Genomic DNA, 16,348 nt, shown 5'->3' with positions numbered 1-16,348 from the left:
GTAATGTAACTCTGAAGTTGAATCCGATTTTGTAGCTAAACTTTGATCAGGCAGCTAACTGAGAGTCTAACAAAAATTCCTCCCAACCAAAATTATTCTGTGAATGTACTGGTACATTTGCACTATATTTCTTCTGACAGTTATGGCCAGAGTTCTCCTTTGAGGTGTCTGAAATACACTTTCTCCTGAAATTTGTGTTATGCTCTCTTGGTAGTTATTTCTTACTGCTAATCTGCTTCAGTATGTTCAGTGTCATCAACATGCTGCACTTCACCAGTTACTTTATGAAAACTTCTGTAGTGAAAGTACTTAGTGGAGAGTGGTATGAGTTAATACTTGTCTTGAGTCATGGGAAAATATTTGTTCGCAATAATAGAATTTTGAAAATGACATCCAGTTGTTTCCTTGAAATAGAAGTGGTACAGAGAAGAAGCTACGTTTTCAGTGCCTGTTTGATGTAACCAACCAGTGAGTGTTTTTTAGGAACTTGAGGTTCAAGATTATTGTCCAAATCTGTTAAATGTGGTGATTAAGGATGTATTCTCACGTGTTCTACTTGGTCATGATACTTAGAAAAAGCAGAAAAAAAATTATGTAATAGTGGCGCTTTAATCTTGCTGTTTTTTCCATGCAATGTTGCTTCTATAAAACAGTTGACTTCCATTGTTTTCATAAGTTAAATCAATTAAATTGAATTTTTACTTATTTTAAAATATATATTTTTCTTCTTTCAGAGATGTGAAGCCTGATAATATGCTGCTAGATAAAGCTGGTCATTTAAAATTAGCAGATTTTGGTACTTGTATGAAGATGAACAAGGTAAACATATTTAATTCACTTTCTGTTTTTTAAAATTCTTTTCTGTAATTTCACTTTTCTGTTTGTGAAAGAAAAACATAATTAAAAGTGAAAAGAAAAGATACTGGAAAGCTTTAAGATAGATGAGTGTAAAGTTCCACTCTGTTCCTTTACTGTTTTTCATGGCCTAGTAAAAGGAACTAGATCATCTTTAAGGTCCCTTCCAACCCAAATCATTCTATGATTCCGTGATCCATGCATCTTATTTAGTGACAGTGTAAAGTGCAGAAATGGTTCCTCAGGTACTGTTTTCTAGAGGAACCTTCTGAAGTCAAGCCTTTGATTGTCTCTAGATGCTCAAGGTTGTTTCTTTAAGTCTTTTGGTATGAAAAGTTAGTGAAAAGAAACAAGATTATTTTCATGTACTGTGCCAGAAATGAAAGAATCAAAACTGACATGCCAGTTGCTAATACCAGTTGTACTTATTAGCTGTTGCTGACATAGCATGAGGACAAATCTGAAAGAAACAGGTGAAATAGAATTATTTATTTTTAAAAAATGTATTCTGAGGTCATTAAAAAAATATGTTGCAACAGTATTCATCTACTGTGTAGCACCATTGTTTCCTACACAAAACTGACTGGGTTTGTGTCAGCCTGCACATATATTTGAGGAAAACATTGTGGAAATCTGAAATACGTGGTACTTAGTAATGTTGGTGCAATATGTACAATATGTTCTCATCATATTCCAGGAGATTTGAATAAATTACTGTACTTAGCTGCTGAATAAAAGGCATCGTTGAAAACCAAGTACAGGTTATGTGCAAAAATCCTAATAGTATTGAGCCTAGTCTTGGTTCCTCTAGTCTTTGGAAAGAGGTTACTCTCTAGAAGAAAAACTGCTCAGCACAGGAGCTTAATTTAGGATTTGCTGTATATGCAGCACTAGATTAATATTTATTTTATTTGCTTAGCTATGTATTTTTATGTGAGTTTTTCCACTGATTCATTTCTAGGTATGGCATAGGAGTATTTCAGAGTGCCTGAATGGTACTGGAGAAGGGTGTGTGGTTACACCTTCAGCATTCTGGATGACAGCTCCAGTGTGACTGATCTCAGTTCTGCCAGCCCTTTCTCAGGGGTGTGAGGAACATCATTTGAAGTCTCTCTGCATAGATTTTCAAAGCCTTATCTACCTTTAGTCTTCCTAGCATTCAGTATATTGAGTCAGAGGCCAAAAACTTTCAGTTCAGCTGTTCCTGTTATCAAAATCCCTGATGTTGACCCATTTATGCTAACAGAGGAGCTTTCACTGTTTACAGTACATCTTGTCAGCAAATGACACATTTATACTGGCACGAGTGGCTGTGTGGTGTGTGCAGGCCTAGATGCAATTCTGATTACTTCTTGGATAGTAACTGAGGTTTTTTTAAGTAACTTCTGTTGTGTTTGACAGATCTAGTGTTTTGTTCTGGCTTTAGCAGCTTAGGCTTCAAAAATATATTAAAAAAAATTAATGGAATGTTGACAAAATTTGATGTGGATCTGTTGATGCTGCTCATGGAGCTTAGTGGCAATTTTGGATCTTATATTTGGGCCTGGCTGTTTTCCTCTCCTTTGTAGGAAGGAATGGTACGATGTGACACGGCTGTGGGAACACCAGACTACATCTCTCCTGAAGTATTGAAGTCCCAGGGTGGTGATGGTTACTATGGGCGGGAATGTGACTGGTGGTCAGTTGGGGTCTTCTTGTATGAGATGCTTGTAGGTGAGTAGTAGAATCATCAGAATTGACTGCACTACTTAACGAGACCCCCATGTTAAAACCACTCTTGTTTTTAGCATTATTTCTTTTCTGACATGAGCTGTGGTTTACCGATCCTGGCATTTGCAGAATATATTTAGAAAAATTCTGGCAGAATTCTCAGGTGTTTGTCCTTTCCTCTTGCTCACTTGGTTGCATACATTGTTGTATATGTAAGTCAAATACTGCACATCAAGTCTACAATAATTTTGACCTGCTTTTTAATGTTTATGGTTCTGCTTTTTCAGGCGATACACCTTTTTATGCAGATTCTTTGGTTGGAACGTACAGTAAGATTATGAACCATAAGAACTCCCTTACTTTCCCTGATGACAGTGACATTTCTAAAGAGGCAAAAAACCTCATTTGCGCCTTTTTAACTGACAGGTAAGGTTTATATTTTACTCATAATGAAAATAAGCCTTCATTAGGAGTATTTCTTGTTATGCTGAAAAAGAAAGTATTTTTTTTGTGTGCATTTTTAAATGCTCAAGAGAAGGGAAATTCTTAGTGCCTGGGCATGAGTGCAGTGTAACAACGTGGCAGTTGCCTGAGCTGTCCATGATGGTGGAAACAGAAGCAGCAGAGCTTCTTACAGACAAAAGGTAAAACCAGGCTGTGTTCTGAAATGCAGCTGCTGTGCTCATATAGAGATCTTATGAAAACTTTTGAGTTATATCTGCATTTTACCATAGCTTGAGAGGTATTTTATTGTCTTTGTTGTTAGATTGTGCTTTGAAATGAGTCCTTCCTTCAAAATAATGTATGGAATGTCACATGATTAACTGAAACACTCTTTAACAGGGAAGTGAGGCTAGGACGAAATGGCGTAGAAGAAATTAAACGGCACCTTTTCTTCAAAAATGATCAGTGGGCTTGGGAAACACTCAGGGACAGTAAGTATAGTGCTTTTCTCAGAAATGGTGATCTGGCTTGCCTGTGTATCATGTTAGCAAAAGGACTGGTGTATTTTGTTTAAAGGAGTTTAAAGTTTTACTTTGTACTGAGCAAAATTTTCTTAGTGACTTGAGTAATATATTGATTATTATCATAATGTTTTGCATTTTTTGTAGCTGTAGCACCAGTTGTGCCTGACTTAAGTAGTGACATTGACACCAGTAATTTTGATGATCTGGAAGAAGACAAGGGAGAGGAAGAAACATTTCCCATACCAAAAGCATTTGTGGGCAACCAGCTTCCTTTTGTAGGATTTACATATTACAGCAACCGTCGGTATGTATGCAGAAAGCAAATTAATGGTGTATTCTTTGTTAGCACTGTTTCTGACTCTCACCAACCAATATTTAGATTTAACTTTATTCAGATTCTTATTAGTCATTCAGAATATAAAAAATTACACTCTTTTAATACTTCAACAATAACCAGTACTGCTAGGCATCATTATCTTAAAATATCACATTGTGTTGTTGAGTGTCCTATTCTGCATCGAGAAGATTTTATAGTGATGCTGCAGAAGCTGAGCAAAACTTCTGTTAAACAGAAACTTCCGCTGTTGTCACTACCAGGCAGAGCTGCCTGCAGAGCACTGAACTGTGCGTAGAGTCATGAATCAGAGTTTGAAAGTTCATTTATTTTACTGCATATTGGTGTCCCTGAGCTGAATGTGAAGTTTCCATACTTTACATCAGTGTTTTAGTGTGTGGTAAATTAAACCTTGGCTTACTAGAAATATTTCCTACTTGCCTGCTTTCTGCTTCATAATTTTTCTTTTTTCTAAGTACACATCCACTGACAGAGTGAGACTGTGATGCTTTACCGCTTTCATTTGTTGCTGAGAAGGCTTAAATTGCATCAGTTAAAGCTGTATTAATTCATGCTTTCAACAGCCATTATTATTATAGGCCCTATGGACAGCTATAACTACATTAAAAAATCTCAACTTTTTAATACTTGGAAAGCTGCTTTTAATTGTGGTGTCAGTCAGGCTTAAAATGGGCTAAAACTTCTAGCAGGACTGTCAGATAGAGACTGCTGTTTTAATAGTATTTCTGGATAGGAAAATCTTAAAGGAAATAAATCTGGTTTTCGTCCTTGCATAGAAGAGGAAGCACTTTTCCAAGCCTGTGGTGAAATTCTTTCCATCTCTGCAAAGGGTTGGGTTTGTTGTTACTTTTTGCCATGGTAAGGTGTAGAAGGACTTGCAGGCTTTCCATACACTTCGGGTGAGTTCAGCAGTTCAGAAGTTTCACCTATTGTTTCACCTTTAGTCTGTAACTTTGAAAAGTTTTAGTTTTTGTCTTACAGGAATACTTTGGAATATATTGTCAGGAAGTAGCATTTTACAACCTTGTTAATTACAGAATTTCTTCCTTCTCCATCTTCCTTTTTGGGGGACAGTATGAGGAATTTAGAGAACTGAGTGTCTGTGTTCTTGCTGTCATTGAAAAGCTCTGTTGCTCTCTGCTACTATTGTAACTTTGTAGGCTTACTAGAACTATGATGCTGGCCTAGAACTGAATTTTGTCCTGTAATATTCTGCTGGTGTGATTGCCTTGAATAAATTGGAATTACTATTCATGCTTACTAAACCTGTAATCCTATCTTTTTTTTTCCCTTCTTGTACTGAAAGTAGTTCAAGCATTAAAAGAAAAATAAATCTGTATTTGGACATTTTAGCATGGATTTTGGAATACCAGCTGAGAACCCTTTGTAGCCATATCTGGCTTGTGAGTTCTCTTCTAGATTTGATGGAGCTGTTGCTGTGCCTGTCTAAGTATCACATTCTTACTACTCAACAACCCTGGTGTGTAAAATATGATGGCTTCTTGTACTCCAAACAGCAAGCTTGTTTCCATAGGAAGCTGTTTCATTTCCACTTTGTCATTTGATTGTCTGAAAGTCAGCTTGATGTTTAATTTGACCATGGTTTGGAGATGCCTTTGATTTTACCCTCCTTGATCTTCCGGAAAGGTTTTTTTTGTATCTGAAAATATCCACAAAAAGGATGTGTCCATCTTTCTCAGTTCATGTGCTGGAGAGTTATTTCTCATGTAATCTGCACTTAATAGATGCTTTATTCTCTTTAGATCAGTTCATCAGGCCAAGAATATCACATCAAATAGCAAAGGAATTTGAGCAGAGTAATTTGTATTTATTTACCTGACTCTTCAGAATCATTACAACTAGAAATTTATGATATTTTTAGAAAACATTTGCACAAAATAAGAACCCTGGCTTCAGGGCAAACGTTTTGTGTGTGGAACTCTTAGTAATTTGGTTGAAAGTTACACAATCTCTGCAGACTTTGCTTCATTACTGCTACTTGCTACATAAGTGCCCAAGTAAATATTTATGGGATGGAGGCCAATGAGAGTGTTGTAACTAAGGAAAGCAAAGATTTTTTTTAATGGATATTAAAAAAAAGAAAAGTGGTTGTTTTAGTATTTGGCAGAAATCCTTTTTTTCTGGAGGCCTTCTATTGTAGCTTTCTATTTTAACCTTTATAATAAATTGAATTTTTCAATTAAATCTGCTTAAATCTGATTATGTTACTATTTGGTTATCCACATTTTGGAGCAAAAAATCTGGGAGTTATATTTTAGGATGTCTCTATTATCTTAATATTTTTTTTTCATAATCTTGCCTTTAAACAGCTCTTCAAATATAACTTTAAAAATGTTTTTGCAGGTATTTGGGTGTCCCTGCAGAAAATTCCAATGACAACAGAACAGGCTCCAGTATGGACAAAAGTGTGGTATGTCTTCATCTTTATTGTATCCTAATAAAGGGTCTACTGCATATATAGGCATAAACTGATTGAGTTAGAAATGTCTCAAATTATATCTTAGTGCTTGGGATATGAGAAATTAATGCATAATTTTTAGTTCTTTAGTGTGGCCTCCCTGATAAAGTTATTGGAAAAGCAGAATTTCACTTCTTAATATAACATTGGTTTTCCTGAATTGAATAAAATAGCTAAAACATTTTGTGGAAAAGGATTCAGTTTTTATCTTTAGAAATATCAAAGTGCTTGTGCAGTGTTTTTAGAGTGCCTTATTGATCCTGGGTAGCTTTGTGGCAACCATGGAGTCTGGACTTCCAGTGAACTCAGTGGGAGGTAGAAGACAATGTACCAAACTTGGTCATTCTGATCCTTCACAAGCTTTCCCCGCAAGCTGTTGGGAGTTGGGGCACTGTTGATCTGCATTTCTAGAGCAGTTCACATAGCAAGAAATGCTCAGGAATCCTTTCAGTTACTTACTCCCAGCCATTTCAGTCAGGTTTCCAAGGAAGTATGCTAAAGTGTTTGAGACTTGGTTGAGTGCTTGGATTCTATGTAAGTTCTGATATAAATCGAGCTCTTCCCTGAGAATGGTTTGGTATTTTACAAATCACATTCTTTCTAGAAGGAAATCTGGTCAAAAATTGATAATTAACTCTAAAAGAAATCTCGGCTTTGACTGTGATTTACTTTGTTAGTATATTGTTCTGTTTTCTGTTGAGAGCAGAAAAGATACCGATCTGTGTTTCCTTTCCTCTTAAACTAACAATAAAAAAGTTTAATAGAACATGGTACTGCCCAGAGAAAATTTGTGTAGGGCAGAGGAACTGATTATGTCCTTAATTGGGCAACTGAATTTAATCATTGAAATGTCTTGATTTTTAATATATGTTGATATGTTTGATACACTTTCTTTTCCTTATAAGCTGTTGGTACAGTAAAGTGAAAAAAAAAACAAAACAAACAAGACCCAGACTTTCCAGTATTTGAAAGTACTTAAAACTGTGTGCTGAATTTTGGTTGACTTTGAAGAAAGTTACTGAATGGACTTGGCATACTCACTGGAATACTACTCAGTATGTAGTTAAAGAATCCTCAATAGTCCTCCTGTCATATTGTCAGGCATATTCAAATGTCTTGTGATTTTAGCAGTTTTGGGAGGTGAAGGTCTGGAAAAATTTGAGTGATATAGAGGAGGTTTAAATCATTCTTAAATCTTTACTACAAGGAATTTTTCCCCCACAGTTCTTTCTCAGCTGTTTCTGTTTCATTACATGCTGCAATGAAAACGGTAATGTTGACATATGGTTAGCAAATTAATTAGTTCTGGAAATATGACACAAGATATTACCTGGTCTCTGCATTTTGATGTCTGCATTTTGAATGCCTTTGGGGAGAAACATGAGTGCCACAAATTTCCAAGAAATTAATTATTTTGCAAGTGTATAAAACTTAACAAAATTAGGCCATGATGTTGTGCAAAAATGCAATTCAATGTCCTTTTACTGAATATCAAATCTCTTTGAAGATCTGATTGCTTACTATGGTTTAGTGCTGCCATAACCACGTGTAAACAGTTTAGATTTTAAGAAAAAGGAGATTAACCAATTCTTTTGCACTGGATCTTAGGTTTTCTTCATTGCTTAGGGTACTAAACCAGACTCACTATGCTATAGTGAGTAAGAAAAAAGAAATTTAAAAAAGCATGACAGTTCCAGGGGGCTTTTTCTTCTCTGTTTCAGACAGGCTTTTCTGTAGTCCTTTCCTCCCCTGCTTCCTACTCAAAATGGAAACTGACAGCAAACTAAAACTTAAAGGAGTGCTTTTATATTGAGTTAATTGTAACTCAGGATTTTCTTGAGGTATTCTTCAGTCTATTGATAGCAGATTGTGCAGAACTTTGTCCGGAAGCCTGTTGTCTCTTCTGATATAATTAGACTGCTCAGCAAGCTCAGATGGGTCCCCTGGGGTACAGCCTGATGTGAGAACATGCAGAGACAGAGAGACGCAAGAGGATGCGATAGCAGTCCAAGCTAGTAGGAGTCAGTACAGAAATGCCTCAGTTGCCAGATGTCTTTTTAGACCTGTTTCTCATCTATCCCTTTTAGTTCCTCTGTGCACCCTGTCTGGAAGGACTATAACAGGAGTAAAAAGAACTGTAAGAGCAATCACACTGAACCTTTGTTATCCTCAGGTGGTCCTTTCTTATTAAAGTGAGAGCCTTTAAATAGTCTTCCTTCTTGCTTTATTTCTCAGTGGTTCATACCAAGGAGATAAATGCGCTGTGCTTCCTTTTTACTCAAAGTTTAGATTTAGAAGCCCTCCCTCGTTTTTAAGTACAAGTATCATCTGATCCACATAGTGTTATATTCTATGTCACACCAGTAATTTGTTTTCCAGAGCTCCTCTGTTAAGTGCTGAAATGTCTAATTTTTGGAAGTTTTTTGAGATTAAGGAGTTAAAACAGGAAACAAGAAAGCAAAGCATCAGAACCACTTGAAAATGTTGCTTTTAAGAGTGTCTAGATCAGGAATCTAGTGCTTCTCTATGCAGTTTCAATTGAAGGAAATGTGTAAAAATTAATGTAAAAATTTACTTGAGGGAAATAAGTAAAAATTAAATAGGCTGAAATCCTTACAGTATGAGTGGGAAGGTTTATAATGAATCAACACGAGGTTGACTTGATAAGCTCCTTTGTTCAAAGCTGACATCATCATGTTAACTGTGGATTTTGGTATGGGAATAGGATTATTGTGCCTAGATATTCAGTAGAAAGTAGGTATTTTGAGACTGCATGAAAAGAATGAATTTCTGAGTTTATCCTGCTGGCAAACAGTACATGGTATGCAGTAATGTGCTGTATTAACATCTGAAGTTTGTTAGTGTCTTTCAAACCTTGGTATAGTTTAGCTGTAAAAATGATCTCTGACTAAAGAGATGGTGAGAGCACTTTCTCCCCATTGCTAGTAACTGACTGGCCTGGTTCTGCTTCCTGAACTTGTTGGGAGCTTGAAGATACATTGCAAAATGGGTGTGGTGGTTCACACTGGAAGAAGTTTTGAGACTAACTAAAGTGCTTTCTTACATCTTTGCAGTAATATCTTTAGTCAGATTCTGAAGATATGTAAAACAAGGAGGATTTGATTTAGCTTAGCACTATGAATTTTGAAGACACCCTAAAATTTCATGTGGATGCAAATGAAAAAAACTGTCTTACTTGTTGTAATTAAATTGTGGGTGGTGGGGGGTGGAGAGCAGGGAGGAAGGGACACGCATCATATTTTAACAAGGTAAAGTGTCTTATTTTGGTGGAAGAAAGTAAGCTGTGATACAATGTAAGCAGAACTGAATATTATTAAATACTTTTTAAAAGTTTCTAAATTTAATGCATGTTCTTTCATGTACAAATATATACTTAAAGCTGGAAAATATGCAGAAGATGATCTATGAGTTAGAAGAACAGCTACATAATGAAATGCAGTTGAAAGATGAAATGGAGCAAAAGTGCAGGTGAGACTTTGTACTTCAGTTGTTTACATAATTTAAATATATCTAACATTTCAGTTCTGTGTTACTGCTTTAGGGACTACTAGGATAACACTAAGAATGGTGCTGTCCTTCTCCAGGGGTGTTCCAGCCACTAGTTTAAGTAATTCTGAAATTTTCTTGAGTATCATATAAATAATTTCTTTTCATTGACAGCCACGTAACACGTGTTCTTTCTGAACACTTGAGTTTACCTATCTCTCTGTAGTCAAATGTTTTATTGAACTGACTTATCATGCTGGGGTTTTTTGAAAATGTGAGATTCTGTATATATGGCACATACTGGATTTTTAAAATTAATTAGCTGTTTTCTAAATACAAGGGTACTTGTTGGAAAACCACTTTTTTTTCCACTTTTTGTTGGAAAACCACTTTTTTTTTTCTATGACTGACATATACTAACATCTATTTGCTTTCTTAATTTCTGTTTCTACCATGCTGAAGTAGCAACTATGTGAGAATTGGCATTTTTCTTGCAGTCACGAGCAAACAGTTGAGATTCTTCTTTTCTGATAATCAGACATTTTTACTCAGAGTCATGCAAACTAAATTCCCTTTCAGCTAGCTTCTCCTTTTGAAGCCTTTTCCTTGAAGGATTAAATAATCCCAGGAGGCAACACTAGGTATCTGCTGCAGAAGGAATTTAGACTTGTGAATTAGAACCATAGTGTGTTGTTGTTGTACAAGCTCCTTAGGTGTAAGCTCGTAACCAAAATGATCTGGTGGGAATTTAGGCTATGTGACACTGTTGCTTACCTAAACACAAGCTCACTGTTGGCACATTCTGATTGCTCTCCACAAGCAGGATATACATTCTTGAAGGATATTCAGTAGCTGTTTCCTTGCAGTACTACTGAAGTTGTCAGGGCACAACTGTGTCTTCTGGTATGTCATGCCATTCACTGCAGAGTTAGTAGTTAGGAGATATTGCTAATTACTGTAACTGCCTCTTTTTGTAGCTGCCAGGCAGCATTGTCTGGGTCTTTTGTTGCCTCTTTGAAGAGGGATAGCTGCCTACAGAAATGCAATGGATGTGTCAGTGTTATTGCCAGTTAAATGAGGTTTTACTGTGTGTTTCGCTGCACTCTCTCTGTAGTCCAGTCTTCTAATATATTGTTCAACAGACAGACTTTCAAATAATATTATTCATATACCTTTATCTGTAGGAGGAAGCTGTCTACTGTGGAATTAATGAACTATTTTAGATACTTGGCGGTCACAACTAGAGGAAGTCTTAACATTTTACCAGAGTATTCTAATCTTAAGGATAACCTGTTGTGTACATACACTGTTTTTTGCAGATTAAGGGATAAAATGTGGCACCTAAAGTTTTGCAGATTTAATCTGCAACAAAGCTAATAAATACTTAGTGATGTATTTTACAAATTATTTGCAGTGATTGATTGTCTTATTCAGATTTAAATGTTCATTACAAAATATAAATGTTTGCTTTAGTAATGGTCACAAATAATTTCACTGGAAAAACAGTATGTATAATGTATCTATTAAATGATCTTGTTTTATTTTTAGATCTTCAAACATAAAGCTAGACAAGATAATGAAAGAACTGGATGAAGAGGTAATTTTTTTCCTCACTGAAGATGCCTTAATTGGGTAAAGAGTGCAGTTAGGAGTAGTATTTTCATGATTCCAAGATATTTTTTCTGTGACTAAAAAATTTTTCTGTGCTCAAGTTTGAGACCTAATGATCATGTTTCAATACATAGCATTGGGAGATTGCATTTTCATTTGTACATATCTTCAAATATTTTCTTTCTGTAAGTCATGCTGATTTCTGTTTACTCTGCTAAATATTTTACTTAGTCTTGCTCATTGCAAGTTTTCTGGAGTTTATCAAAGGCAGTTACTACAAAAATATAGATTGTTTTCTATTGAGTCCTTCTCTTGTCTCTCGATAATAATTTTACTGGTTACTTTAGATGTAATCGTGCTAGCAACAATTTTTCTAGTAATTTTATACATTTGTAATGTAGAAATTTAAAAAGCTGTCTTTTCTGAAAGCCTTTCCAAGGAAGCCAGAAATTCATTTATGTGAAACAATACATCAGTTTCCTTGTTTAATTAGTTGCAGAAATACTGGTTTAGTGATCATTCCTTCAAATATAAGTGTAAAATACCAATTCTTTGGATTTTAGGGAAGTCAGAGGAAGAACTTGGAAACAACAGTGTCTCAGATTGAGAAGGAAAAGATGGTATTACAACATAAGATAAACGAGTACCAAAGAAAATTTGAACAAGAGAATGAAAAAAGACGTAATGTGGAAAATGAAGGTATGCAATATTTCCAGACGTTGACACTGAGGATGTATATGATGTGTTTTGGGCAATAATTTGGCATCATACTATCTTAAGTGCTATGCAACTTTAAAATTTAAAAAGGATCTCTTCAAATAATGAACACAGATTTTTGAGTTAATTTTTATTTGAACACAGCTTTTTTGTGATTAATTTCAAATTCAGTTCTCTGCAACACTGTGCTATGTTGTTGGCCTGCAAGCACAAAGTTTGACATAAAAGTATATATAAGAAGGCAGAAGTCAACAAAGACCTGTGAATGCAAAACAATATTTTGGAGCATGTTTTTCTGAAAAAATAAGAATAAAACCCTGAGGGTTTTTTGGTATGCTGTATTAATGGTGCAATTTCTCTTTAGTGTCCACACTGAAAGATCAGATGGAAGACTTGAAAAAACTCAGCCAGCATTCACAAATTTCAAATGAGAAGATAACACAGTTACAAAAACAAGTATGTTGTTTGTGTTCCTTGTCTTCATTATTTCTTAGATTTGAGCATTCAAATGTAGCAAAACTGGTTCCATAATCTTTATGTTTGAGAATCTTGTCTGGTTTATTTTAAACAGCTAGAAGAAGCAAATGATTTGCTGAGGACAGAATCTGACACAGCTGCAAGACTGAGAAAGGGTAACACAGAAATGAGCAAGTCATTAAGTCAGGTAGAATCACTGAATAGAGAACTGCAGGAAAGGTGCAGAGTTCTGGAAAGTACAAAACTGCAGGTGGAGAAAGATTATTACCAACTACAAGCAGCATTGGAGTCAGAACGAAGGGACAGAAGTCATGGATCTGAAATGATTGGAGAACTACAGGGTAATTATTCTGAATTTACACTTTACCAAAAAAAGTTGTGATAACCCTACTTACGTGAAGTGGAATTTGATAATGGGAGGAAAGCCAGCCTGCAAACAAAATGTGACTGAACAATTTTTGAAGATTGGATCTGGCTTCCTGATCATTTTGAGCAGCTCTTGGGAGGGGGAGAGAGTATCAAAATCAAAGAGTGTCAAACACTGATTGTGAGTCTATGGCTGCACTGACTAAAAGTCTGAGTCTGGTGGTGCAAAAACATGAAGAGGTGATGCAGTGCTAGAGACAGTGAAACACTGTGTTACTGCCTTGAGCAGTAGCTAAGTTGGTATATCCTGCACTTGCTCTTCTTTCATTTGTGCAGAAGGCTATTTTTTTGTTAAACTACTTTTGTTCTCTTTTATGATGATTCTACATTACTTTTCTAAACAAGGTTAAGAGCACAATAAGGGATGCAGATGCAGAATCTTTTTTTTCAGGATGCTTGAAACTTTTTGCTGTTTGCATTGATTCTTCATACTAGAAACTATTCAGATGCATTAGTTCATGACTATGCCTGTGCTAGTGGACCCTGACTCTTAACTTGCTATTTTGAACCATCTGTCTGCAGTATTGAGTTTCCATGAGGTGTACAGGCTTTTGATGAGGGCTCTCCTTTCCCTACTAAAAGGGAACTTATAAGATGGCAACTTTTTACCACAGCCTGTAGTGACAGGACAAGGGGCAATGGTTTTAAATTGAAAGAGAGTAGATTTACATTAGATATAGGAAAAAAGTTTTTGCAGTAAGGATGGTGAGACTGGGGCAGGTTGCCCAGAGAAACAGTTGTTGCCTTGTCCCTGGAAGTGTTTCTGACTCAGTTGGATGGGGCTTTGAGCAACATGGTCTAGTGAGAGGTGTCTCTGCATGTGACAGGGCAGTTGGACTGGATGGTTTTCAGAGGTCCCTTCCAAACACGTCATTCTACTTAGTATTTAGTATAAACTCTTATGCCACACAAGGGTAGATGCTGTGGGGTTTGAGAAATAGTTCCTATTTCCACGTCATAGGACTTGAAATCATAGGATGTTTTGGTTGGAAAAGACATCTAAGTTCATTGAGGCCAACTGTAAACCCAGATCTGCCAAATCCACCACTAAACCACATACCTAAGTGCCACATTTACACATCTTTTGAGCACTTTCAGGAGTGGTGATTCCACACCTTCTGTGGGGAGCCTGTTTCAGTGCCTGACTTTCCCATAGTTTGAGTCACACTTAGGTGAATACATCTTGTGTTAGTACCTAAGTATCTGTTTGAGACTGATGTTCTGTGTAATGTACCTTATCTACCCATCAATGAAGCTAGCATCACTTATAGGTGCTTGTTCCATAGCTAGCAGAACCTGGGTTAATGAAAGAAATCTTGAATATTAGATAATGGAAGCAATGGAAGGCAGGAGCCATTTTTGCATGATGAGTTTTTGTGAATTGTTACTGATGGCATGCATAAAGAGTGTCTAAAATGGTCGGTTTCCTGTACAATGTAGGTCTTTGCATGCCTGAAAAATTTGAAGTATTTGAAATATTTTATAGGCCCAGAAATCAATAAAAGTTGCAAAGCCATTTGATCTCTGTAAAGTAACTAATATTGATTGTATTTAATTTTTTGTGGCAGTTCGGATTACAACTTTACAAGAAGAAGTTAAAAACATTAAAAACAATCTTGAAAGAGTGGAAGCAGAAAGAAAACAAGCACAGGATATGCTTAATCATTCAGAAAAGGTATGGTGCAATGATATTGAGGCTGGTGATATTTTCAAATATTACTGATATTTCCAAGTCCAGTGTTACTGCTTTAAATCAGTCTTGCATTTAAATTATTAACTAAGTACTGCTAATTTACAATCTCATCAGGATGGTCTCCCAGGTCTTCAGGTAGTTCTTGTAGTATTACACATAAAAATTGTGTTTGTCATTCATTATCACTGGATTCAAGGATCCAGTCGTACTGCCATTAGCAAAAAGTTTTTTTCTGCCTGGCTAACTATGATTGCAAAAACTTGCCTCTGAAAATCTATGAATTTTTTAAAATCTGATTTTTTTGTGGCCTTTACTGGATTTTAATTTGACTGAATCAGTGCCAGGCAGGCCTTTTGATAAACTTTGGTGTGGAATTTTTTTTTGTCCTTCCTTCTGAATGGTAGCAGAATGTTCTCCTAACATCTCTGATGCCTTCCATATGATGGAAAAACAAGTTAAGAGTAAAAGGAAATCCTACACCCTTTCTCCAGACAGACTACAGAGTTAACTCTTGTCTAGTGAAGTCAGGTAAAGACTTGCTGTGCTGTGTGTTCTGTGTGAATAAACCAGAGATATAACAGCCTGTAAGGGAAGGGACAAGCAGTTCTAAGTTGTTGCTATGTGAAGCAGCCATTCAAAGGCAAGTCCTTGTCTCTCAAAGCACATCTCCAGTGCTTGTTTGGTGAATTACTGTTAATGCCTGACAAGCCTAGCAATGAAACAATCCAAGTCCATCAAGGTAACAATAATTCAGATCCCTCTGTTCTCTAGGATGTCAGTTCATTAGTTGTATGTGTCCAGTTTATGTGACTACTGATTATACAAATGGATAAGTTTCCATTTTCTTGTAAACTTACAGACTACTGAAAAAAAAGTTAATGACATTTTTTCTAGAGCTTTGAGTACAGTTTTGGTCTGTTACTGTTCTTTACTAAGCGTGGAAAATAACATTGATAATCTCTCGACAACAGAAATTCAGTATTAAAAAAGGGAATGAAAATGTGATTCCCTCAGGTATTATAGAAATCTGGTAACTTTATCCTTATCTTTAGGAAAAGAATAACTTAGAGATAGATTTGAACTACAAGCTGAAATCCTTACAAGACCGGTTAGAACAGGAAGTCAATGAGCACAAAGTGACTAAGGCACGTTTAACTGACAAACACCAGTCAATAGAGGAGGCAAGATCAGTTGCAATGTGTGGTAAGTGTTTCCTCCAAGTTTCAGGTAAATGCATAATAAAATGTGTTCTGATTATGATATTTTAATGCACATTGTCTTACAATTTAGTACTCTTGCACAAGTGTTTGATCCCTTGAGTAAAGAAAATGCATGTTAAAATCTTAAAACATTAAAACTACACATTTGAAATTATTTTCCCTAACATGCTATTTCATAAAAATTGTATTGTTTCTTAATGTTTTACATACCTTAATTCAAAGCCTTCCTTAGGTTCTAAAATGCTATTGACTCATGAAATTCCCTCTAATGCTAAACAGAATTGAAAGAATGCATTATCCTGTGTAACTGCATTAAAAATACCAGTGTTG

General features: G+C 35.8%; 1 protein-coding gene across 3 annotated transcripts in view; it reads left to right on the top strand.

The window, feature by feature from the left end:
- The window catches only part of ROCK1 (Rho associated coiled-coil containing protein kinase 1), an 83,274-nt gene that overhangs the window by 41,523 nt on the left and 25,403 nt on the right, over positions 1-16,348 (top strand). For all 3 annotated transcript variants that reach the window (XM_062488387.1, XM_062488395.1, XM_062488378.1), the window contains 13 exons: positions 735-819; positions 2,424-2,568; positions 2,853-2,991; positions 3,409-3,500; positions 3,678-3,837; positions 6,253-6,319; positions 9,768-9,856; positions 11,423-11,471; positions 12,049-12,184; positions 12,567-12,658; positions 12,774-13,020; positions 14,674-14,780; positions 15,851-16,001. In XM_062488387.1, coding sequence (XP_062344371.1) covers positions 735-819; positions 2,424-2,568; positions 2,853-2,991; positions 3,409-3,500; positions 3,678-3,837; positions 6,253-6,319; positions 9,768-9,856; positions 11,423-11,471; positions 12,049-12,184; positions 12,567-12,658; positions 12,774-13,020; positions 14,674-14,780; positions 15,851-16,001 — 1,559 coding nt within the window. The remainder of the gene's footprint in view (positions 1-734; positions 820-2,423; positions 2,569-2,852; positions 2,992-3,408; positions 3,501-3,677; positions 3,838-6,252; positions 6,320-9,767; positions 9,857-11,422; positions 11,472-12,048; positions 12,185-12,566; positions 12,659-12,773; positions 13,021-14,673; positions 14,781-15,850; positions 16,002-16,348) is intronic.

Source organism: Cinclus cinclus, chromosome 1 (assembly GCF_963662255.1).
Source record: "Cinclus cinclus chromosome 1, bCinCin1.1, whole genome shotgun sequence".
NCBI lineage: Eukaryota > Metazoa > Chordata > Aves > Passeriformes > Cinclidae > Cinclus > Cinclus cinclus.
This window is presented reverse-complemented; position numbering and strand designations above follow the sequence as displayed.